Source organism: Melanerpes formicivorus, unplaced genomic scaffold (assembly GCF_026170545.1).
Source record: "Melanerpes formicivorus ecotype bairdi unplaced genomic scaffold, bMelFor1.0.p_v2 SCAF_58, whole genome shotgun sequence".
In the NCBI taxonomy this organism is placed as follows: Eukaryota; Metazoa; Chordata; class Aves; order Piciformes; family Picidae; genus Melanerpes; species Melanerpes formicivorus.
In genome coordinates, this window is record NW_027142410.1 from 487,867 (window position 1) to 512,349 (window position 24,483).

General features: G+C 42.5%; 1 protein-coding gene across 2 annotated transcripts in view; it reads left to right on the forward strand.

Annotated features, from left to right (window-relative positions):
* SPTBN5 (spectrin beta, non-erythrocytic 5) overlaps positions 1 to 24,483 on the forward strand; it is a 136,312-nt gene that overhangs the window by 39,280 nt on the left and 72,549 nt on the right. For both annotated transcript variants that reach the window (XM_068161389.1, XM_068161390.1), the window contains exons 20-34: positions 1,426 to 1,525; positions 2,169 to 2,339; positions 2,434 to 2,598; positions 3,317 to 3,543; positions 4,893 to 5,079; positions 6,350 to 6,550; positions 7,702 to 7,818; positions 8,440 to 8,603; positions 10,206 to 10,338; positions 12,313 to 12,458; positions 13,521 to 13,635; positions 16,280 to 16,390; positions 17,898 to 18,077; positions 22,514 to 22,717; positions 24,262 to 24,411. In XM_068161389.1, the coding sequence (XP_068017490.1) occupies positions 1,426 to 1,525; positions 2,169 to 2,339; positions 2,434 to 2,598; positions 3,317 to 3,543; positions 4,893 to 5,079; positions 6,350 to 6,550; positions 7,702 to 7,818; positions 8,440 to 8,603; positions 10,206 to 10,338; positions 12,313 to 12,458; positions 13,521 to 13,635; positions 16,280 to 16,390; positions 17,898 to 18,077; positions 22,514 to 22,717; positions 24,262 to 24,411 (2,371 nt within the window). The remainder of the gene's footprint in view (positions 1 to 1,425; positions 1,526 to 2,168; positions 2,340 to 2,433; positions 2,599 to 3,316; positions 3,544 to 4,892; positions 5,080 to 6,349; positions 6,551 to 7,701; positions 7,819 to 8,439; positions 8,604 to 10,205; positions 10,339 to 12,312; positions 12,459 to 13,520; positions 13,636 to 16,279; positions 16,391 to 17,897; positions 18,078 to 22,513; positions 22,718 to 24,261; positions 24,412 to 24,483) is intronic.

Below are 24,483 nucleotides of genomic sequence, written 5' to 3' on the forward strand. Positions count from 1 at the left end.
TTTACACAAAGTGGATGGATCAGAAGGGGAGAGAGAGAAAATAGACAGTGAGAGAGAGAAGAGGAAAGGAATTATATTACCACACCACTCACTCCCCAAGACAGTTTGAGTCTGTGGAGGAAAGGTGCTGCAGGAGATGTTGAGTCTATAGAGGAAGGGTGCTAGAGCTTTGGCTGTAGAAGAGATGTTGTCCTCTGGGCAGCCTCTTCAGCTCCATGAGGTGCAGCAGGTGGAACTTAGGACACGGAGAGAGGGTTCCTCTTGGTCTGCTTCTTCCAGGCTCCATGGTGATGTCTGTCATTTTTTTTCTCTTCTGGTATTCTCTCCATTTTTCTTCAGAGCAGCATTGCCCCAAGCTTTTCCTTTTCTCATATTTTCCTTCTCAGTGGCATTGTCCTTCTCTTTTCCTCCTGTGTTTTTCTTCTACTGAGCCAGTAGTTGCTCAAGTCCTTTTGTACAGTTATCAGTCCTTAGGTATGTATCCAAGTATTGTCCCCCAGGAAATCTTCCTGTGTATTCCTTTGTGTTTGGACAGGGGTCTGGAGGAAGGCGGGGGAAGGGCTCTGCCTCCTCCTTCTCCATTTACCTGCCCACACACCCAATATACATCAGGGGCCAGGTGGTGAATCCATTGTCTCACCATCCTCCCTTTCTGGGGTACCTGATGGGTGGAGATGATCTTGTCTTATGCACATTCCTGAAGGTATGGCCTCGGTCCATTGTTGTCAGGCCAGCTGTAGTCCAGCAAGCAATCTTTTATCCTTGCACCTTCCCGGTCGTTCCAGTGGCTCTGCCCAATACACATCAGCTATTGTCTGGGCAAACAGCAAAGGTGATTTTATCTTTCTTGAGTCATATCAGGAGAGACAAGCTTTAGTGTCTCACAAGTGTATAGTCAGAATGAACTTCATGGGTCAAAACCAGCATGTTCTTGTGTGCACAAGTCCTGAACACTACCTGCACACATTTATAAAACAGCTCTTAAATTCTGATTTCTTACCTGCTTTATTACCATTAGAAGTCCATTCCAGAGCCTCATTGTACTTAGATTGCAGAGAAAATTATTAGCTAACCGGGAATATTTGGGAATGAGAAAGGTTTAGGTGTTTCAGTCAAACATAAGTGACTCCCTATTGTGACACAGCCATACAAAAGGAAAATCTGGAGCATTTGGCAGGCTTCCCAGATGAGCCCAGCATGCTCATGCATTCATCCTGTCAACAGGGACATTGAACTAGATTCTCTTTATGTCATATTCATGACTACAGTACAACGTAGGGGAGCCAATATAGAATAGAATAGAATTAACCAGCTTGGAAAAGACCTTAGAGATCATCAAGTCCAACCTATCATCCAACACCATCTCATCAACTAAACCATGGCACCAAGTACCCCATCCAGTCTGAACTTCTTTTGTCTTGGTAGTATTCAGGAGAGAATGGTCATCCTCCGGCAAAGGTGGGAGAATCTGATACAAAGCAATGCCAAGAGAAGACAGTTGTTGATGGATTCCCTACAGTTCCAGGTAAAAGGGCTGATACTGCAGACCTGGCTAGGCATGTGCAAAGTAATTTTACCCTGTATCTTACTGTGGGACAAATCCCAAACTGCTGAGCGCTCTTACTGCAACCCTCTTCCTCTTTGGCTATGAGACAGAGCTTCGCTTTCCAGGGAGCAAGGTGATAAATCTTACAGAGCCACAACCATAGCAAAATTCCAAACCAAAACCAGAGATGTTAAAATGAAAAATATCAGCAGAATATTTTGTTTGCTGGGTGGTTTTATTCTGATTCTTATTTTCTCTTGTTCTGGGCCTTGATAATTTGGCTCAGTTACTTGAAGTAACTGCACTTTTGGCACCAAATTTCTCTCCCAGTGCTGAAATACAAAGCTATACTGGAGGGCTGGACCGCTTGCAGTTAAATGAATCTAGCAGTGAAAAATGGGGAGTAAGAAATAATACTCCAAGGGCTTAAAAATTCACCAATGTTTCAAGATCATAACTCTTCCATTAAGAGATTTTGTAGAGCAATTTTTAACAGAAAATATACCACATTTCCTCACTGTTAAGAAAAAAGAGTAAGGGTGTGATCCTGACAGTAAGGATGCATTGCAGATGCACACAGAATGAGAAGTGAAATCACTTTAATCCTTTTTGTTTCTGCAAGGAGTTCAATCGTGATGCTGCCGAGCTTTTGCTATGGATGGAAGAGAAGTATAAGATTGCATCAGATGAATCCTATCGTGACCTTACAAATGTTCTGCGCAAACTAAAGTGGCATGAGGCTGCTGAGAAGGAAATGATGGCTAATGAGGAGCATTTTTCAATGCTGATAAAGGTGAAGCCAGTTTTGGAGCTAAGTCTTCCATCTTGTCCCAGGCTGCATAGGTGCTGATCTACTAAAAAAAAAATCATGTGCTGTGTTTCTCCAGAAAGGCAATCAAATGATTCAAGACAACCATTATGCTGCAGTTTCTATCCAGAAGAAGATGTCAGAGCTTCAAAAGAAGTGGAAAGAATTGTATAGCAAGATGATAGAGAGAGGTGACAAGCTGAGACAAGCTGGGCAGCAAGAACAGCTCATGGAACTGCTCCAGGTCAGTAGATGACAGGGAATGAAGCATGGGAATGGCCTGGGAGCCAGGTTCCTATGTTATGTGGTCCTCATGAAAAAGAGTAGAATACCACCCATATGAAAGTGCATTTTAAGGTGTCCATTTTGTCTACAGTCTCAGGAGAGACAGCACTGACTTACACTAAAATTGTGAGCAGAATAACAGCACCAGCACACCACCAAGACACAAAGCTGTTGAACTTGGGCTCAGCACTGCATCTGTGTGGGAAACCAACTACAACTCCCTGTTTGGGCCAATGCTCCACCTGCTTGAAGTCATCCTGGGGGCTGGAGGCATGACAATGTGCCAAGTACAGATTGCCACCCAGGCAAATTGTGTAAGGCAAACAAATGTGCTGTGAAGCTATTTTGACAACACTGTGTCATACAACTGTTCTTGTGCTGTAGCAGCAGTCTGAAACCATTAAAGGTTGACTGTTTTATACTCTGTCACTGAAGACAGTTCAAAGAGGCTGATGTTAATGATGTGCTTTAGTGTCTAAGAGAGAGGAGTACCCCAAAATAGCATGCAAAACAAGGTATTCCTAGGAGATGCCTCACTGAGAGACCTAACCTGTGTGGTACCAAGAAAGGCCATGGATTTAAAAATTATGTCCAGGAAGCTGTCATGGGAGGGGATGAGTGAAAGAAAACAATGTTGAAAGGTCAGTGCAAGCATGCCATAATCTTTTTCCTGTCAGGATGCCAAAAAGAAGATAGAGAAAATCGAGAAAGTTCTTCAGGAATCTGAGACAGGCCATGATTTGCGCTCCAGCCGTGATCTCCTCAAGCAGCACAGGCAGCTGGAAAACGAGACACGTGAGCTGGCAGAGAAAATGAACTCCATTGTATCTCATGCAAGGAAAATGGCCACCAATCACTTTGACTCCCAGAGGATTTTGGATGAAACACAGAAATATCTGAAAAGGTGAGGTGTCATTTTCTTTTGGTCTCCACTCTCTCTGACAATAGCATTGTTTGCTCTACCTTTGACAAAACATCTTTCACTTCATTGAGTTTAGCCCATATTCAGGAGTGATTCCTTCTCCCAGTTGCACCACAGCTGTGCTTTGATCTGTACCTACATAGTTGCCTGTTGACTCACTTCAACATTTATTACTGGTCTAGCCATGAGGTCTGTGGTGCCAGGTTGGACTCGATGATCCTCGAGGTCTCTTCCAACCTTTGTGATACTGTAATACTGAACCTTGCTTCTTGCTAGCTGCACTCCTCCTCTAGTCCTCTGCATACCCATAGGTCATTGACAGCTTTATAGGAATACAGAATTACCCAGGTTGGAAAAGACCTTTGAGATCATCAAGTCTAACCTATCACCCAACACCATCTCATCAACTAAACTGTGGCACTAAATGCCTCATCCACTCTCTTTTTAAACACTTCCAGTGGTAGTGACTCCACCACCTCCCTGAGCAGCCCATTCCAATGGCCAATCACTCTTTCTGGGAAGAATTTCTTCCTAACATCCAGCCTAAACCTCCCCTGGTGCACCTTGAGACTGTGTCATCTTGTTCTGTCACAGATTGCCTGGGAGAAGAGACCAACTCCCACTTGGCTACAACCTCCCTCCAGGTAGTTGTAGACAGCAATAAGGTCACCCCTGAGCTTCCTCTTCTCCAGGCTACTCAACCCCAGCATCCTCAGTCTCTCCTCATAGGGCTTGTGCTCCAACTCCCTCCCCAGCTTTGTTGCCCTTCTCTGAACACATTCCAGCAAGTCAGCATCTTTCCTAAACTGAGGGGCCTAGAACTGGACACAGGACTCAAGGTGTGGCCTAACCAGTGCTGAGTACAGGGGCAGAATGACCTCCCTGCTCCTGTTTGCCACACTATTCCTGATCCAGGCCAGGATGCCATTGGCCTTCTTGACTACCTGAGCACACTCCTGGCTCATGTTCAGCCAGCTGTCAACCATGTCCCCAGGTCCCTTTCTGCCTGGCCACTCTCCAGCCACTCTAACCCCAGCCTGTTACAGTATCCAATAGTGATTAGTTCCTTAAAACGTCATGGGACAAGTCTAATCTTCAAAAGTGAAAATCACTTTTTCTCTGCTTACATTTAGTGTTATCATGTAAGACTGCTGGCCAAAAATAGCCTTCTGAAGGATGGATTCTTGTATGTGTAGCTAGCACTAACCATTGAAATTTACTTCCCAAGCGTCCAGTGTTTTCTGGTCTTCAAAATGGTATCATAGCCTCATTCCCTTGGCAGAATCAAGATAAAGCTTTGTCTTGATGTGTCTTTCATGGATGACCCACAGGTTTGAGTCTTTGCAAGCACCTCTTGATGAGAGGCGCAAGATGCTGGAAGCTTCAGTGAATCTCTATGAGTTCTACCATGACCATGATATGGAGCTGGCCTGGATTAATGAGCGATTGCCTATTGCCCAGTCCACCAACTGTGGGAAGTCCTTGGATGTGGCTCAAAGCCTGTTGCAAAAACACAAGGTAAATCATTTTATCAAGTGAATTATAGCACACTGCATTTAACTTCAGGTTGCAAGCAACCACCTGAGCAGCTCTCCTCCAGGAGAAAGCCAGTTCTCCTGGCTTTCAGGAAAGCTATTGGAAGCAAAATGTATTGCCACACTTTCAACAAGCACATTCCCTGATTCCAGCACTATCCCAGCTAAAATAGTTCCAGTGGATTGCAAAAAAAAAAAAATCAGCAATATAGCAAATGCTTTTTAGAGCAAACATGAAATTGCTGTAGGAATTGCAAAATCTGTCATATTTTGCATTTTGTAGCTCTTCCCATTACAAATGGGTAAGAAGTCAGCATACTTCACATTAAATAGACAACAAAATACTTGAGGTTTTTGCTTTGTGGGTTGACCTGGTTTAAATGTTTTGATTGTTGTGCCTCATTATACAGGGGATTTTGAGGTATGTGCATGCTAGATTCTCTAGGAGAGCATGTAAGGGCATTTAATGTGCTGTTTGTTGGGGGTTTTTCCTTCAGTTCTGTACTTACTGTAAAATGTAAAAGCCACAGTCAGTATGTTTATAAAGATAAGTTAGCACTGATTTCTGAGAGTTCAATTCTTTGCAGCAGTTCCTCACAGCTAGGGGCACACTTCAGAGCTGCTCTGCACTGCAGGCAGCTCTGCAGATATTGCAGCACCTGAATCACCAGCTGCATAAGAAAGGTTGTAAGAACAGTGGGGATGAGGCTTTATGGATCAGGAGTCTAGTGGTTTTCATGGTACTCCTGAAAATGTCTCTCTTCCCATCATCCTCTAGCCCATTCATTTTCCAGGATATTTTGTTTACCCATCAATAGTTCAACACTTTTCTGACTCCCCCAGCTTTGTGTCTCATCCTTTGACCTGCTTCATCTCATACACCTCCATGACTGCTGGGCAGGAGTATGTTCATGGTAAGGAGAAGGGGTAGAACCAGGCCAGAGCACCAGGCTGAGGGCTTTGGGGAGTAATGCCAAGGGTGTAGGAGGAAGTTAAGGAATGTCTGCTGCCAGCCTACTAACTCTTATCTCCTCCTTCAGTGGCAGAACAATGGCAGAGCATTACATAAGTGAAGCTGGGATCAGTGGCTGAGGCTGCAGCTATTGTAGATACAGAAAATCCTTGTGTCCACTGGCTGTACTCTTCCCATCATTACCAGCTGCCAGTTTTGTTTAGGACTAAGAGCATATGGAATTTCTTTGTCCTCACATACCCTTCTTTTTTTCCTATTTTTTCTTTTACCTGATTCCCAGGAACTGCAGGCAGAAGTGAATGCCCACAAACAGCAAGTCCAGAAGGTCCTGGATAAAGGAAGGACAATGATTGCAGACCAACACCCATCAGCTCAGCAAATAAGTGTGAAATGTCAGGAGCTTGTGACTGCCTGGCAAGGCTTGGAGAAGGCCTGTGAAGAGAGGATGAAGCAGCTGCAGCATTCAGTTGGCTTCCAGGAGGTACAAATTACAGCAAAATGCTCACACAGTAATTTCTTCAGACAACCAAAGTTTTACATTGAATAACAAACCAGCTTTGCTGGGACTGGTATTCACTTCAGTTGCTTGAGTGCAGACCCATGAGAAGGGAGGGCTGGGTTGCAGCCAAATGCAGCCCCCTGTTTAGAGTTGCTGCTCTAGTGGTTTGCCTTGGACTTTATAACCACCCCTTCCAGTTGTGAGTAGAATACATTTCTCCTGGTGGTAGTTACTTTTTCAGTATCTTTATAGAGTGTCAGGCTTTGACTGAAGTAGTGTAGTGGATCCTGAACTGGCCTTTCATACTGGAGATTATGACAAGGAAGTCAGAAAAGAAAAGGTCTCTTGTGCCATTGTGACTGTTTGAGGTCCAGTCTTTAGCTCTTCCAGGCAGCAATGGTTCCAGGAAACAAAATGATAATGAGAAACTAATACTCTTGCTCTTTTTTCAACAAAATAACAGACCTTTATCTTTGGCCTGTTAAAAAGGAAAAGAAAAATTGCCTGCAAATACTTGTCTCAATAATCCAAGTTTTCTGTCATCAGTGGGTCATGTGGGAATGCAGTTATTCAGATAACACATGTAGTTTAATAAACGTAAACATCATTTGCACAGAGTTCACAGACCCACCTAAAGTGTGTTGATTGCCTGGCTCTTATTTCCTCCACCAATAAGAACAGATGTCCATACTATAGGCTTTAGGAAGCCTGATTTTTATGGGTGATTTGAACTTCTCAGGAAGGAGAAGGGGAACTATCACACTGATATTAGGCAGTTAGTCCCTACCCTAAATGAATAAAGTAAGGGTAGAGTCAACTAAGGACAGTGATGTGAAGAAAAGAACAGTAAGACAACTTGAAATGTACTATCAGAGCTTTGATATCTGGAAAAGACCTTAATTATCCTGCACTGAACTCTTCCTTCTATGGCCTCCTTCACCTCCACATGATTTGACAGAACAAAAGAGTGTAGAATAGTACTTCTTTGAATTTAATGTTCTTTATCTGTTAACAAAACATCACAGTAAATCTTGCAGTACACCCTCCATTTAGAATTTAATAGATCCAAAAATTGCCATTGACTATTTTGAAAGTTGAGGTAGAAACTAATTGCTTTCTCTTTTAACCAATAGTATTTAATGAATACTTCAGACCTGGAGGCTTGGATAGCAGAAAAATATCCACTTGTGACTAGCAAGGACTATGGTAAGGATGAAGATGGAACACTGAAACTCCTCAAGAAACACAAGGTATTTCTCTGCTTAAATTCTGTGTCCTGGCTTGATCTTCAGATCTGTCCACAACTGGTACATTTTCTGTCTCATTGGTACTTAAGGGTCCAGCCTCTACAAGATGTTTTGCATTGATATATGTCTACATGCCAATGGACTGTTGTGAGAGAAAAATGCAGCTTAATAAGATTGAGAAAAAAATGTAGTTTGGGGAAAAAATGTGGTGGTGAATATTCTCATCCTCTTTTTCTGAGGTCAAAACTGACTGTGATCTGATACCTGCTTTTCACTTTCAGCAGAGGTGTGCGCAACCCTTACATTTTTTTTCCCTGGGATCAAAGGTACAGATGGAGTATTATTCCAGGGATATGTTTTGCTGCCTAATAATGCATCAGGAATTTCTAATTGTCTTTATTCACCCAATTTATCCAAATTTATGTACACTTTCTTTTTTTTTCCCCCCTTAAAAATGTTGCTACAAAATGGTCTAAAACTGATCTAGTGCTGGAAATGTCACACAGTTCCAGAAAGCTTTTTTCCTCTTTTAATATCTCAGTAACTACACCATAAGCCGGGGCAAAAGTTCAAACTGTGGATGTATTTGACAGCTGTGTCTTGATTGACTCTCTTCTCTGCCAGATATTGGAGCATGAGATCACTATTTACCAAAATTTGATGAAAGAACTGAGTGAAAATGCCCAAACTCTTCCTCTTGTGGGCTTCATCCACTATGATGACATTGATGCACCAAAGGAACAAGTCCATTCAAGACTTGAGGAGCTGCAGAAACTAGCAGCAGCAAGGTATAAATTAGAACTGCCTCTTGGTTCCTGGGTTTGATTTAGAGCCTGCTGAAGGAAGTAAAGGATATCTCCAGTTACCTCAATGGAATTTAATAAATATCCACTATAATCTATTGTTTCAGTTGTACTTAGACAATTGCTTGGTTCTGCGTTAGCATCTTGGGCACTTAGGAGCTTTTCATTATTGTCAAGCAAGAACCCTATCTTTTATTTAGGGAGTTTTGCTACATTAAGGATTTGAAGCCCACATATTTCCTCTTCATCCTTCATCACCCTCCTATAAAGTGACAATTAGAGTTACTCTTATTTTCATGGCCAGTGGCTGTGATAGTATAGAAAGGGTGAAATAGAAATGACCTAATGAGTCATTTAGGTTTCATTTCACCTGCTTTCTTTTATTGCTAGAGTAAGATGTTTACAACAGGATACTGTACACAGGGTTTTTAAACACTGCTGGTTTCTTGTCAGGAAGGAACAAATGTGTGAAGAGTTTAGGGTTTTCCTCCACAAAAATTTTACTAAGAAAAGAGAGTCTGCAAGAAGAATAAAAAAAAAAAAAATCAGCCTGAATTGTAGAATAACTAAGCCTAAAGGAAATTCTCTGTTTTACCGTTTGTTTTTATTCCTGATTAAGATTAATAATGTAAAAGCATCAGGAGAAAATCCTGTGAATTAAAAGTTCAGAAAAAGAAATACTTTAGAAACATCTAAACACTTCTTAGGTGCTGAGCACAGAAATATGTTGTGTTCATTCGTGTTTAATGTTAACCTCAGTCTCATGGTGCATTATTGCTGATCTCCATGCTCAGAAATATGCAGCAGGTTGCAGCAATTTTGCTGAAAAGGCAATGCAAACAGAATAGCCTAAAATGGCTTTCATAGCATTTGCCTTCCTAGTTGCATCATCTGCAGATTTCCTTCTCATTTTCACAAGTTATCTTCAGTGATCTTTAGAAAGAAATACTAAGACAGATCTGCAAAAAGATATGAACAGTATTTTCATGGGAAGAAAGAAAACAAAACAAAGCAAATAAAAGCAAAACAAAATAAAACAGAAAGAATAGAATAGAATAGAATAGAATAGAATAGAATAGAATAGAATAGAATAGAATAGACCAAAACAAAACATCATCAAAAAACCAAACCCTAGCTCCAAAAATGAAAATTAAAGAGAAAGCACTAAGCTGGGCACATGGCTTTTCTGGGAAACCCAGGCAGCAAATCTGACCTGGTTGACAGCTGCCATCCTCAAAAGTATCACAGAATTACAGGATCACCAAGGTTGGAAGAGACCTCAAAGATCATCAAGTCCAACCTGTCACCACAGACCTCATGACTAAACCATGGCACCAAGTGCCATGTCCAATCCCCTCTTCGACACTCCAGTGAAGGTGACTCCACCACCTCCCTGCACAGCCCATTCCAACGGCTAGAAACTCTCTCAGTAATCTCCAACCTTGAGAAATAAACTTGAGCCTTTCACTAAAGAGATGAGTCTTGATGGTGAGAGCCTTGGGAGATCAATAGGAAGAAAGTTGCTGATTTCCCTCCTCTTCTACTTCCTTGGTCTAATCGTATTGTCTTGTCTCCCTTCCCCAACAGGGGGAAGAAGCTGGATGAGACTCTTGTCTTGCATGAGTTTCTACGAGAATATGAAGATCTGCAGGACTGGATCAATCAACGGAAACAGGCAGCCAGCTCTGAAGACTATGGGAACAATTATGAACATGCCTTGGTGAGTTTCTCCAGTAACAGGTCTTCAATGCTGTACTTACTGCTAGGTCCATGCATAATAATTCAGTGCCTGTAGGATCAAGAAGACAGGACTCATTGTCTTCATCATCCATGACAACATTAAGAGCAACAAAGCTGGGGAGGGGTTTGGAGCACAAGCCCTCTGAGGAGAGGCTGAGGGAGCTGGGGTTGCTTAGCCTAGAGAAGATGAGGCTCGGGAGAGACCTTATTGCTGTCTACAACTACCTGAAGGGAGGTTGTAGCCAGGTGAGGGTTGGTCTCTTCTCCCATGCAGCCAGCACCTGAATAAGATGACACAGTCTCAAGCTGCACCAGGGGAGGTTTAGCTTGGATGTTAGGAAGAAGTTCTTCACAGGAAGAATGATTTGCCATTGGAATGGGCTACCCAGAGAGATGATAGAGTCACCATGACAGCAAGTGTTTAAGAAGACACTGGATGAGGCACTTAGTGCCATGGTTTAGTTGATAAGATAGTGTTGGGTGATAGGTAGGACTCAATGATCTCCAAGGTCTTTTCCAACCTGGTTAATTCTTTTCTGTTCTATTCCGTTCTGTTCTGTTGTGTTCTAACATTCTGGAAAAGCAGGGACTTGTCAACAGTGGGGTTTTGGGTTTGTTTGGGTTTTTTTTTTGCCATAACATCAGGCTGGCAGTGTAAGAGAAAGGGAAGGAGAGGGGAGAGCAAGACACAGGGAAAGAGAAAGAGAGCAGGAGGAGAGCAGAGAGACTGAAAACATTGTAAAGTTTTCCTTGAAATAAGACAGAATGAAAAATCAGTATAAATACATGGGAATTAAAAACAGAAGAGGAATAGTGGATGGGAAGCATTGACTTGTTATGACTGCGAAGTTCCATTGCCTAACACACTTACCTCCTGTTACCATGGGGGCTGAGCTGCATGAAACAACTGCATGTTAGAAAATCTCTGCCTTCAGAGAGCAACTCCTCTGTATTTTTAATAACCAGATATTCCAAAGTGGTGTCCATTAAGGATTTTTTAATCACAAATGCTGATGTCTGGACATCTACTGTGTTATATCTTCACATGGTAGAGGAGGTCATCTAATGTCAGCCCATTAGAGATCAATCACCAATCAGAATCTTCATTTTTACAACTTATTTCAAAATACCTTGTGTCCCAAACCTCAAAGTTGGACTACATTATTCAGTTGCAGTACTGAATATACATTTGTATTCATGAAAGTGAAAACATGAATGTGTTCAGAGAAGGGCAACGAGGCTGGGGAGAGGCCTCGAGTGCAAGCCCTATGAGGAGAGGCTGAGGGAGCTGGGATTGTTTAGCTTGGAGAAGAGGAGGCTCAGGGTAGACCTTCTTGCTGTCTTCAACTACCTGAAGGGAGGCTATAGCCAGATGGGGGTTGGTCTCTTCTCCCAGGCAACCAGCACCAGAACAAGAGGACACAGTCTCAAGCTGAGCCAGGGGAAGTTTAGGCTTGAGGCGAGGAGAAAGTTCTTCACAGAGAGACCTCTTAGCCATTGGAATATGCTGCCCAGGGAGGTGGTGGAGTCACCATCTCGGGAGGTGGTGGAGTCACCATCTCTGGAGCTGCTCAAGAGGGGATTGGACGTGGCACTTGGCACCATGGTTTAGTTGTCATGAGGTGTTGGGTGACAGGTTGGACTTGATATCTGAAAGTATTTTCCAACCTTATTGATTCTATGATTCTATATCATCTAATAATTGAAACTTTGTGTATTAAATGTTAGCTTCAGTTCCCCAGCAATAATGTTTCTGCCTCTCATCTGCATCACAAACTTCATATTCATCCAACAATTTGTAGTTTTTGAGGCGAAATGCAGTCATTCTCTGCAGTTTCCCCATTTCCAAACAGGATTCGCTTATTACCTGTCTTTTGCCTGTGCTCTAATATCTGAGTTGGCTTAAAGCAAGCACTCAAAATGCATTTTTGTTACTGTTTTTTTCCTTCAAAAGCAACTTTGTGCCAAATATGACACGTTCCGACGCCAGCTGGAAGCTGCTGGGAAAAGAGTGGTGGCCTGCCAGCAGCTGGCAGACAGCCTGCTGGGCCATGGGCACTCTGAGTCCCGGGAAATTCGGCAGAAACAGAAAGAGCTAAGGTAGGAAACTTGTGCTAGCTGTCTCCAAGCTTTGTCCTCAAAACTCATTCTCAAGGAGGAGGAAGTGAAAAAGATAAGGAGTGTCCTCCCAGTTCTCTAATTGCAAACTATGTGGCTTGCTCACTGAGACAGAGCTGCTGCCACGCTCCATTTAAAAATAGACTACTGTAATGCAGGCATTATCTACTTGCTGATTTGGCTTCTTGTAAATTACATCTGAGGTACTATACAAGTAAGGGATGATTGAACTTCCTTTGACCTTTGGAACAGGATCACCTAACTGGAAGGGTAGACATTTAGTTACTACTTTATTGCTATTTAAGTTTGAAACCTATGACTGCTCTGCAGAACAAGGTTAATGTATTCTGAGTTTCTTATAGAACTCTAGAACCACAGAATGGTTTGGGTGGGAAGGGACATTCAAAGGTCACCTAGTTGAAGCCTTCTGCAGTGAGCAGGGACATCTTCAACTAGATCAGGTTGTTCAGACCTCCATCCAACATGACCTTGAATGTTTCCAGGGATGGGTCTTCTACCACCTCCTGGGGCAAGCTGGGCCGGTATTTCATCACCTTTGCTGTGAATGCTTTCTTCCATACATCTTAATCTCCTCTCTTTTTAATTTAAAAACACTACCTTTTATCCTTTCACAACAGGTCCTGCTTAAAACACTGTTCCCATCTTTCTCATAAGCTCCCTTTAAGTACTTAAATGCCATAATAAGATCTTCTCTGAGTCTTCTCTTCCCTGAATGTCTCAGCCTTTCTTCACAGGAGATGTTCTGATGTAATGTCCTGTACATTTAAAACCTGAATAACATATTGGAGAGGGGCACCTTTATATAGGACCATTTTTCAAGTGTCTGGAGCAGACAAGGGGACATGAAATGAGCAGGGTGAGAAATATGCTGCCCCTCAGAGAATTACTCCAATGGAAGTTAATGGAAGGAATGAATGACAAAGCAAGAGAAGGTCTTGTTTCCAGTCTTTCTTCAGACAGTTAATCTCCTGTACTCCTAGCTTGAGTATTTTGCATGATTTTTTTCCCCACCCTTCCCTGTAGGAATTCCTGGGAGGAGCTGTTGGAAATTACCAGACTACGAGGTGAGCGTCTGAGAGCTGCTGAGGCAATTTACAAGTGTTATCAAGATCTGACAGATGCTCTGGCCCATATTGAGGTAAGAAATAATAGGAGAGTGGAAAGTCTCATAAAATGAGAGCTTCATTTCAGATTAATTGGTGGAGTATTCCTATGATTCTCAGCATGCTTACTGCTGACTTCTAAAAATCCACAGTAGAGATTCACAGCAGAGATTACTCAAAAAACCAAATAATCCTGGGTGACGCTTGGTTAGATGCCTAACTGGCCACCCTTTGAGAACCATTGGTGAAATCAGGTACAACTAGAGCTGCTGATCTGTGGGATAGGAGAAAAAGAGTAGGGCTTTAGTTACATTTTCTTACAGTGCAATGTATATAATAGTGTTGTTTGCAGCCATCGGGCTTGACTAAGAAACCATTTACTGCCTCACTGTGGTTCTTCTTTGTACACCATGAGGTGAAGAAAGAACAGTCTTGTGAACAAGGCATTTGTGTGGATTACAGTGGCCTGGAAGCTTGTCAGGAAATTGGGTGACCTGACGCAAAAAGCTGTGGCAAAAACTCATTTTTTTTTCTCACTTCAGTGCCCAGTGTTGACAATGATTTCAAACAGTTCCAACGTGAAAAATGGGGGAGAAGTCCCAAGGAAAACATTCAGGCTTCTGGTTTATCAGAGCATCAGGAAGGATTTGGCAAACTGACCATGCTGTAATGAGGGGAGTGGTTTCCCTGATTCAGATGTGTACAAGAGGAAGTGATCCAATAGAGCTTCCACTGTTTGCAAGGCAACAGGGCTTTGTTAGGTTGTGTGCAGTAGATTCTCTACTTGCTCGTGCTGGCAAAGGCTGCCTTATTCAACTATGTTTTTCCCCTTTTCTTATCCTGTCATGAATGGAAAATCAAGCCTCATAATATTTCACTGTATACCACTCAGGGTTTTCAGAACCTGGTACATCTTTAACTTCAGTGATGAAGTAGTTCATTCTGTGGCAGTGACAAGTGATAGTTCAGAAATACCCCACAGACTATCAGTTGGTTTATCCCAATGCTGCAATTGGCCCAGGAAACCAATACACATTTCTTGCATCACATTTTGTGCATAAGCTTCACTACTGAGTGGGAGAGCAATTTAGTCATCATGCCCATCCCTTTCTTTGTACCCTGGTCAGCTGTCTACTAGGGAAAGCCATTTCTCATAGGAACATAGTACTGGAAGATCTTAAGTCACAATGTCCAGTGTCGTATCTTAGACAGCTTCAACATGTAGCTCCTTTTGCAGTGCCTTGCCAAGAAGCCTTGTTAATATCCCAAACCAGACTGTGAATCTGTTACAGAAATTAATTTTTCCAGTGGTTAGAAACATTCTGATTTTCACTTAAAATGACCTGGAGCAACAGTGTTGTCCTGCAGTTGCAATGCCTATTCTTTTTGCTTGCTCTGTCCCTTACAGACTGAATCTCCTCAAAATGTTTGTTAGGTTAAATAAATGTTTAGGTCTCCTTTTATGTGATGGCCTCACATTTTTCCCTCATTTTTACAATAGTGTGTTTTGTTGTTGGTTTTTTTTTTGCACACATGACATTTTAAAACTCGTATTTCCTGAGCATGTGTAACTAATTTTTTATCTAAACAGGGTTCATCTGTAGCCCAAAGAATGGCCTGAAACTGTTGGCGTTTAGCGATACTGTGTCACTATGGTAGCTATGGTCAGAGCTGGGGTCAGAGTGGCTGAAGAGCGGCCAGGCAGAAATGGGCCTGGGGGTACTGATTGATAGTAGGCTGAACATAAGCCAGCAGTGTGCCCAGGTGGCCAAGAGAGCCAGTGGCATCCTGGAGTGCAAGTGCATCAGGAACAGTGTGGCCAGCAGGAGCAGGGAGGTCATTCTGCCCCTGTACACTGCACTCGTTAGGCCACACCTTGAGTCCTGTGTCCAGTTCTGGGCCCCTCACTTTAGGAAAGATGTTGAGTTGCTGGAAGGTGTCCAGAGAAGGACAACAAAGCTGGGGAAGGGTTTGGAGCACAAGCCCTATAAGAAGAGGCTGAGGGAGCTGGGGTTGATTAGCCTGGAGAGGAGGAGGCTCAGGGGAGACCTTCTTGCTCTCCATAACTACCTGAAGGGCGGTTCTAGCCAGGTGGGGATTGGTCTCTTCTCCCAGGCAACCACCACCAGAACAAGAGGACACAGTCTCAAGCTGCACCAGGGGAGGTTTAGGCTGGATGTTAGGAAGAAGTTCTTCCCAGAAGAAGTGATTGCCCATTGGAATGATCTGCCCAGGGAAGTGGTGGAGTCACCATCACTGGAAGTGTTTAGGAAGAGACTGGATGGGGTGCTTGTTGCCATGGTTTAGTTGATTAGATAGTGTTGGATGATAGGTCGGACTCGATGTTCTCAAAGGTCTTTTCCACCCTGGTTAATTCTAATCTATTTAAGATTGATTCCCAGCTCAAAGCCTGTAAGGCATTCTCCTGTATTTTCTGATCAAGGAAAGATGAATTTTCATGTCTCACAGTCTGGTTGGGCAGCTTAATCACTGAGATACTTAAAAATTAGTTACTGGGATAGAATTTTGCAACTTCCTTTAACCTACCATAGTTGAGTAACTCAGGATCTCCTTCACCCGTGCAGTATGAAATATGCTACACAAAATGACTGAAGTGGACTTACAATGTTTTGCTTGGAAGTAAAAAGTAATCAAGATTTTGGCGATTTCTGCCTCTAGGAGAAGTCCAAAAGTATTCCAGATGATGTTGCTAAGGACTTGAGAGGCGTGCAAACCCAGCTCCGGAACCACGTGGCCCTGGAACACGAGCTCTCTGGGAATGAGCAGCAGGTAACGAAAGTCATTTGTGGCCTTTGATGAGTAGCCAAAACTCAAGTTTCCAAGACAACCATGTTAACAATATGGTATTCTGAACCAAACTGTTACAGGTTTTTTGTGGGAGCCTGGGAGTATCTAAGAATCTTCCTTAGGTCTTCTGCTTTTTTAGTATGTTCAGGGTTTTAATGGCAAAGATGAAGTAGCTCATTTAAAGCTTTAGGAATAAGAGATCTGTTATAATAAGCACCAGAATATTGAAGTGATTCACAGGGATATTTTTGATCACTCTTTGAAATTTGTGGTTTTGCCAGAATTTATGATGTGTTTAAGACCTTCTTAAAGTGTTCCAGGTGACTACAAGGGAAAATTCAGCGTCTGTTTGATACGCAGAGGAACAGAATATTCATGGAGCACAAAATGCATTGATTAACTCTATAGAATTGTAGAAGGAAGGATGAGGCAGCAGTCTGGAATCTTCAACAAGTAATAGAAGGGTAAAAATTGGACTGTGAGGAAGGAGGGTAGAGTTCATTATAAAAACTTACGTAAGCTGAGGGAGCTGGGGTTGTTTAGCCTGGAGAAGAGGAGGCTCAGAGGAGACCTTATTGCTGTCTACAACTACCTGAAGGGAGGTTATAGACACGTGGGGGTTGGTCTCTTCCCCCAGGCAACCAGCATCAGAACAAGAGGACACAGCTGCACCAGGGGAAGTTTAGGTTTGAGGTGAGGAGAAAGTTCTTCACAGAGAGAGTCGTTAGCCATTGGACTGTGCTGCCCAGGGAGGTGGTGGAGTCACCATCCCTGGAGGTGTTCAAGAGGGGATTAGACGTGGCACTTGGTGCCATGGTTTAGTAATCATGAGGTCTGTGGTGACAGGTTGGACTTGATGATCTTTGAGGTCTCTTCCAACCTTATTGATTCTATGAACTGCAGCTGTTTGGAAAGCCTCCTTGATATATAGGAGATTTGCTTAGCTTCAACTATACCAATAAAACTAGTATGAGTTTTCTCTTCATCGCTTTGTTTAGTAAATGTAACGATGTAGCTAACACAGCACTACTGTCATTACTGAAGTAGTTATCCCAGTGGTCTTGTATCTTGGCCTTCCAGCAGGTAACCCTAGTACTGATCTCACCAGCTGCTCAATACTTTAAAAGGTGAAGGAGCCAAAGGCATGCATGAAGATAGCACAGCCAGTTACTCTGTAGGCTCACTGGGGAAAACAAAGAGTGGTTAGCTGCTATTTGTATTACTCACATAGCAAATGGTGTAGCAAAACAGAGAAACAAAATCTGCTTGCCTGTTTCAAAAAGAACACGGTTGTGGTGAGCCTTAGCAAACACTGGATGTCACTGTTATTCCATAGAAATGAGGTTAGGGAGGGAAACTCGTTTAGCAATGGAACTGTTGGAGTTGTAGTTTCATGTACAGTTAACACAACGCTTATCACAGTGTTTCTGATATTAACTGGATCTCTCTGACTATCTTTCCTACCCTTTTCTTTCATCCTTGTGTACAGCTGCAGGAGCTCATCCACTCTGCAGATCGTGTGCTGACCCACTGCTCGAAGAAGCAGGTGGAAGACCTGAGAGGAAAGCAGCAGGCAATAGTGACCAACTGGAAAGCTCTGAAGACTAAAGTAGAACAACGCAAGAAACTTCTGGAACACTCATATAAGCTTTACCAGTTCCAGGCACATGTAAGCATATGTTTCCAGGAAGGATAGTAAGAACAGGGCAAAATTCTTCTATGTTTTCTTCTAATATATATTAGATTTTTGAAGTCTTCAGCCTAGATGAAATGATCTTGAAGGTCTCTTCCAACCTGGTCTTCTCTATTCTATTCTGTTCTAAATACCTTTAGTTTTCATTTTATCTGAAGTCTGTGATGCACCTTGTGATTCAAATGCTAAATTTATAGTCCATTTCTTACTCTGTCAGTGTGTCCTTTTATGTGCATTGGTAAATTGACAAGCAATGAACATCTTAAAATATATAAATCTGTGAGTGCTTAATAGAAGGCTACACAGTCATTACACAGTCATTAAGGCACTTTCTTAACATCTTTAAAACAAAGCTACAATGCCAGGTGTCTGTATTCTCAGTGATATGCCTACATGGGATTATGCCTCAGGCATCTACTTATCTTGTTGATGTCACTCTGCTGTCAGGAACTATTTCTGAACCTCTCCATTTTTGCCTTCATTTCTGACAACAGTTCTTGAATAAGTGAAGGGCTTACTCCACAAATTTGGTAGGCCAAATCATCTGCCCAGATGAGACAAGGCAGGGTTATGCAGCCATGTCTAATGATTAGGAGATTCTCAGTAGCTCTAGGGCAGTTTAGAGCATCTTTCCTGCACAATATCTCCCAGCTTCCTGAGTGCAAAGAGGCAGCTTTTCTTCCTTTCCAATTTAAGCTGTACCAATAGGTCCACAAACTTAAAGTGTGTCACAACTATTAAATGTACTTTTTTATTATTATTGTTCACATGCAGTCCATGGGGCCTTTTCATTATGAAATTATACCTAGATTGAGATGTTAAACAAAAACAGAACAGCTTTTCCATTAAATTAGGATTCTGCACAATCAACCAGTGTATCTTCTTGCATCCCATCAAGTACAAATTTAGCATAGAATAGCATGGAATAGAACTGAATTGAATTGAATTGACCAGGTTGGGAAAGACATTCAAGATCATTGAGTCCAACCTATCATCTAACACTATCTAATCAACTAAACCATGGCACCATGCACCCCATCCAGTCTCTTCGTAAACACCTCCAGTGATGGTGACTCCACCAGTTCCCTGGGCAGCACATTCCAATGGCCAATCACTCTTTCTAGGAAGAACTTCTTCCTAACATCCAGCCTAAACCTCCTCTGGTGCAACTTGAGACTGTGTCCTCTTGTTCTGGTGCTGATTGCCTGGGAGAAGAGATCAACCTCCACCTGCCTACAACCTCTCTTCAGGGAGTTGTAGAGAGCAATAAGGTCTCCCCTGAGTCTCCTCTTCTCCAGGCTAAACAACCCCAGCTCCCTCAGCCTCTCCTCAGAGGGCTTGTGCTCCAAACCCCTCCCCAGCTTTGTTGGCCTTCTCCGGACATGTTCTAGCAAGTCAAGTTTAAGTGCAGAGCTGGCCTTGACTGCCAACACTGACAGCAGAGGGCTCCAAATATTCCAAGAAACTCTGTCAACTAAAAGATTTTAGACACAGACGGAAAGTATTTCAGAACAACCTGAATTTCGCGTTCTGAAGTTTGTTGCTAGGATGTGCATGGTCTCAGTCAGGCTCTCCTTAGGAGTTTCCTGCAGGCTGATCCTTAGTCTATCCTTAAAAGTTGCTGGCAGTGGCAGTTTAATAATCTCGTATAGCCTCATAACTTGTTCCATTCCATTAAATATCCTCAAATTTACACATTTTTTCCTAATGCTTAACTTAGAATCTCAGAGAGTCTTAGACATTTGCAGCGCCATGTGTAATGTCAGCATCTAGAGTGACATTCAGCTATGTGTGAATTAGTTCTGCAAATCAAAATTACTCCAATGCAAGCGGACTGTGTGGGCCACTTCAGAAAGTCCACAGCTCTTCTAAACAGTCATTCAGTAGCTGTGTTATTTTGCTTCAAGGAAAGAGCATCTTGGCTTTAAATCCTGATCTCTTAGGACACCAAATGGCCAATTTCACTTTCATGGCACTTCTTTGAAGACTCTTATTATTATTTTTTTCCCTTGCCTAGGTGGTTCTCAAGCCATCTTTGAGCTGTACAAAATGTCAGTGGTAGCAGTATAAATCCACAGGTAAAATGGAAAAAGGCAAGAAGCTATTTCCATTACATAATTTCCTTCAGTGAACAAGCCAGCAAGCATTCGCATGAGAAAATTTTTAGTTCTGTGAAACAAGAAAAAGTTTTTCTTCAGCACTTTCTATGCACTCACTATGCAAAAGAGTCTTTTAAAGTGCACTTATAAACTAAAAGACTGCTTGTCACCTCAGGGTTGAATAAACTAAGCCAAACCTAATTAAACTATAATAAAACTTAAAGAATCATCCCATATATTCCTCAGTGCAGTCCCATGTAGCCCTGTTTTTACCAGCAAATACATAAGAGCAAAGCAGAGGTGTCTGGAGTAAGCGGAACTGTGAAGGAGCAGAATCAAATGCAGAAGAAGAGATACAGAAAATGTTATTTTAATTGCACAAGTTTCTTCAGAAATTATTTCTCACTCATTTGTTTGAGAATTCTTTCTCAGAACTGCCTTAGCTGAATGCTTCAGACAGTTTAAGATATTGCAAAAGTTACTTAATAGATATTGAAAGTGAATTAGCATTACAGGAGCAGGGAGGTCTTTCTGCCCCTCTACATTGCACTAGTTAGGACACACCTTGAGTCCTGTGTCCAGTTCTGGGCCCCTCAGTTTAGGAAGGATGTTGACTTGCTGGAACGTGTCTAGAGAAGGGCAACAAGGTTGGTGAGGGGCTTGGAACCCAAGCCCTATGAGGAGACGCTGAGGGAGCTGGGGCTGCTTAGCCTGGAGAAGAGGAGGCTCAGGGGAGACCTTCTTGCTCTCTACAACTACCTGAAAGGAGGTTGTGCACAGGCGGAGGTTGGTCTCTTCTCCCAGGCAACCAGCACCAGAACAAGAGGACACAGTCTCAAGGTGCACCAGGGGAGGTTTAGGCTGGAGGTTAGGAAGAAATTTCACACAGAGAGAGTGATTGCCCATTGGAATGGGCTGCCCGGGAAGGTGGTGGAGTCACCATCATTGGAGGTGTTTAGGAGGAGACTTGATGGGGTGCTTGGTTGCATGGTTTAGTTGATTAGGTGGTGTTGGATGATAAGTTGGACACAATGATCTTGAAGGTCTCTTCCAATGTGGTCTGGTCAATTCGATTCAATTCTATTCTTGTTCCTTCCAGAATTGCTTCTGTGCCAGTCTCAGTGACACAGTTCCACAAATCAGGAGCTGAATCTGCTTACCTAATAGGTTCAAGAAGGTTGTTCTGACCTTTGATTTGCCTTTTTACTACCTCTCTCAGCATGAGCACATTTGTTTTTCACCTGAAAATTTACACTCATTTTAGAATATGTCAGCAACTTCACTTTACAATAGACTTGTGCTAGGCAAGTCTAAGTCACAGGAAAGTACAATGATATAGTTTTATCCTCTGTAGAGGAATAACACCAGAAAACACTTAAGGTATGATGGGCTAAAGGGCAAGGAATGACATCGTGTTGTCAATGACATGATATGACACAGTCTAGTTGATTAGATAGGGTTGGGTGATTGGTTGGACTTGATGATCTTGGAGGTCTCATCCAACCTGATTAATTTTATTCTTCTCTCATTGTGGTGCTTTGAGCCTTAACTGGGATCTAAGGGCTCAGATGGGGGCAAGGCTGAGAATCCCTGCCCTGTCCCCCCCTCCTCTTTCCCAATAGAGAGAAAAAAGGGAAGGGGGTAAATCCACAGAGAAATAATTTGGAGTCAGTCTGGAAGTAGAGAGGTAAAAAAAATTATTTAATATATATTTAATATATATATTCCAATAACAGGAAAGGTTCACAAGGGTAAGGAACAAGGATGGATGGAAAAAAGTAAGAATACAAAACCAGTCTCTTTGAAGAGGTGTGGATGTAGCAGGGAGAAGGATCAGGCCTGACCACGTGGCAGAGAAGCAGGGAGCCAGCATCAGTCCTCGTCCAGGCAAAGGCAGGGGCCAAGAGAGCTAATGGCAGCAGTGTCCTCCTTTTTATAGGCTTGCTGGACAGGGAGGGGGAGTAGAACAGACTAACTCAGCTTCACAGGGGGAAAACCCCCTCCAGGGAGGGCAATGCTCTCACAAGCCCTTCCCTCCCCCCCCTGCTTTCAGGATGGGCATAACCCATCACAATTATGATTATGATATTACAAAACATGTGTCCTTTAACTCTGCATGTATCCATTTCTGCATTCATGTTATCTACCCTTGTTAAAATTCATGGAAGTATTCTAATCTCTAATGAACTCTCTCTCCTTTGTGGTTTTATTACCTAGTATTCACTTAAAGTTGAACAGTCAGCTAATGATTTTCCTACCTGGTAACCCAAGCTTGAGCTCTAACCTCAGCTTCATCATTTTCTGGTGTTCCAGGTATGGGACTATTTTTCATGGACAGCAGAAATAATAAGGGAAATGAGAGCCAAGGAGACTATTCGGGACATATCTACTAGTGGCCTGAGACTTACCCAGCATCAGCAACTACTGGCAGAGATTGAAGCACGAGAAGAGAAGTACAGTCATGTTGTACAGCTGGGACAGTCACTCTTGCAAGATGAGGAAATAGGATCAAAAGAGGTAATTGAAACTCATTTTAGTTCTGGGCTCCCCCATTCAAGAGCAGGGAACTTCTTGAGGGGATACAGCAAAGAGCTACAGAGATGATCAGGGGACAAGAACATCTGTCTCATGAAGAAAGGCTGAGGGATTTGGGGCTTTCTAACCTAGAGAAGAGAAGGCTGAGGGGGGAATCTTTTCATTGCTTCTAAAGTGGGTGTCAGGGAAATGGGGCCAGTCTTTTTTCAGTAGTGCCCAGTAACAAGACAAGAGGTAACAGGCACAAACTTGAACATAGGAAGTTCTATCTAGACATGAGAGAGAATTTCTTTACTTTGAGGGTGGCAGGGTGCTAGAACAGGATGAGTGACATCTGGAGGCATTCAAAACCTGCCTGGATGCTGTCCTGTGTAACCTGCTCTAGGTGAACCTGCTCTGTCAGTGTGGTTGGACTATATGACCTACAGAGTTCCCTTCCAAACCTTATAATTCTGTGTGGTTTGCTATGCAATAGAGATGGTTCTACACACTTCCCAGACAGCATTTTCACACAAGTACTATACTTTGAATCACAGTGCTATACCCATATCAGTCCAGGCTGAACAAACACCTGTTAACCAAAGAATGAAAGCACTCAAACATATGAGAGATCTTAAAGATTAATGGAAACATTTTCTGTAGTAGTGGAATATGGTAGTATTTTTAACTCCCTGGAAACGAGAGATGGAAATCAAAATATAAGCTTACTCAAGATGGAGAGCTTCTAAGATTCTTCCAGCACCATTTCTTTTTTCCCCCCATAACCTACTATTTTGCTTCTCTGACAACTCATTAACATGTCTTTTTAATATCTTCAGAAAACTGCAGAGCCTGTGCAAATTATTACCTCATCTGAGCAAGCTATTTCCTGAAAGCTTCTTGAATATTGCAAAGTATTACTAGAGTAACTAGAAAGCTTCCTGAGTGTAAAGTCCTTTGCTGGTAGAAAAATACAGGGAGGGGGAAACTACAACAACAAAAACACACCACAAACAGACAAGCCACACAAAAAAAAAACACCAACCCACCTCTATTTCTGGAAGACTTGTGGATATAGAGGGTTTGGAAGCTGAAATTACATGGTCTGACAGCAAGGCATGTATGCATCGATTAGGAGAATATGCTGTGCTGATAACTTCAGTATCTGTCCTATTCCAGTTTGAAATGCTGTAATTGAACTGCTGTGACTGAAGATAACAGAGAATTAGATTGAAATGAGGTTAGAATTGGATTCTAGAATGTACACTAGAGAAGCAGTTACCTTGCTCCTGACTTGGACTGCTGTACATGCTGTAAGGAGTATTACCCCATCCCTCAAATGAGGCACCTGTGATTATCTCTCTGCCCAAATATAAGTATTGGAACTTGTTCCTGTTGGGTAATTATCCAACATTTTCCTGTTGGGTAATTCTATTGCAATTTAAGGGCCTTATCTACCACTCCACTTAATCTTTTCTCCTCCCACCTTACCCTGGTCTATGGGGTATAAAGATCAACATCAGTTATTTATTGGCAATTGTGTTCAGATTCAGCAGAAGCTAGATGCTCTGTTGGAAGAGAAGGAAAAGGTATACAATGAATGGAAACAGAAGAAGGAGTGGCTGGAGAAAACACACCAAGAACAAATGTTCTACAAGGACTGGGATCACCTGGACATGCTCCTGAACTCACAGGAGGTGAGTGAATTATAAACTTGAAATAAGCAATTAAATTCTTCAAGCTTTTGAACTCTTGCAGACTTAAAAGAG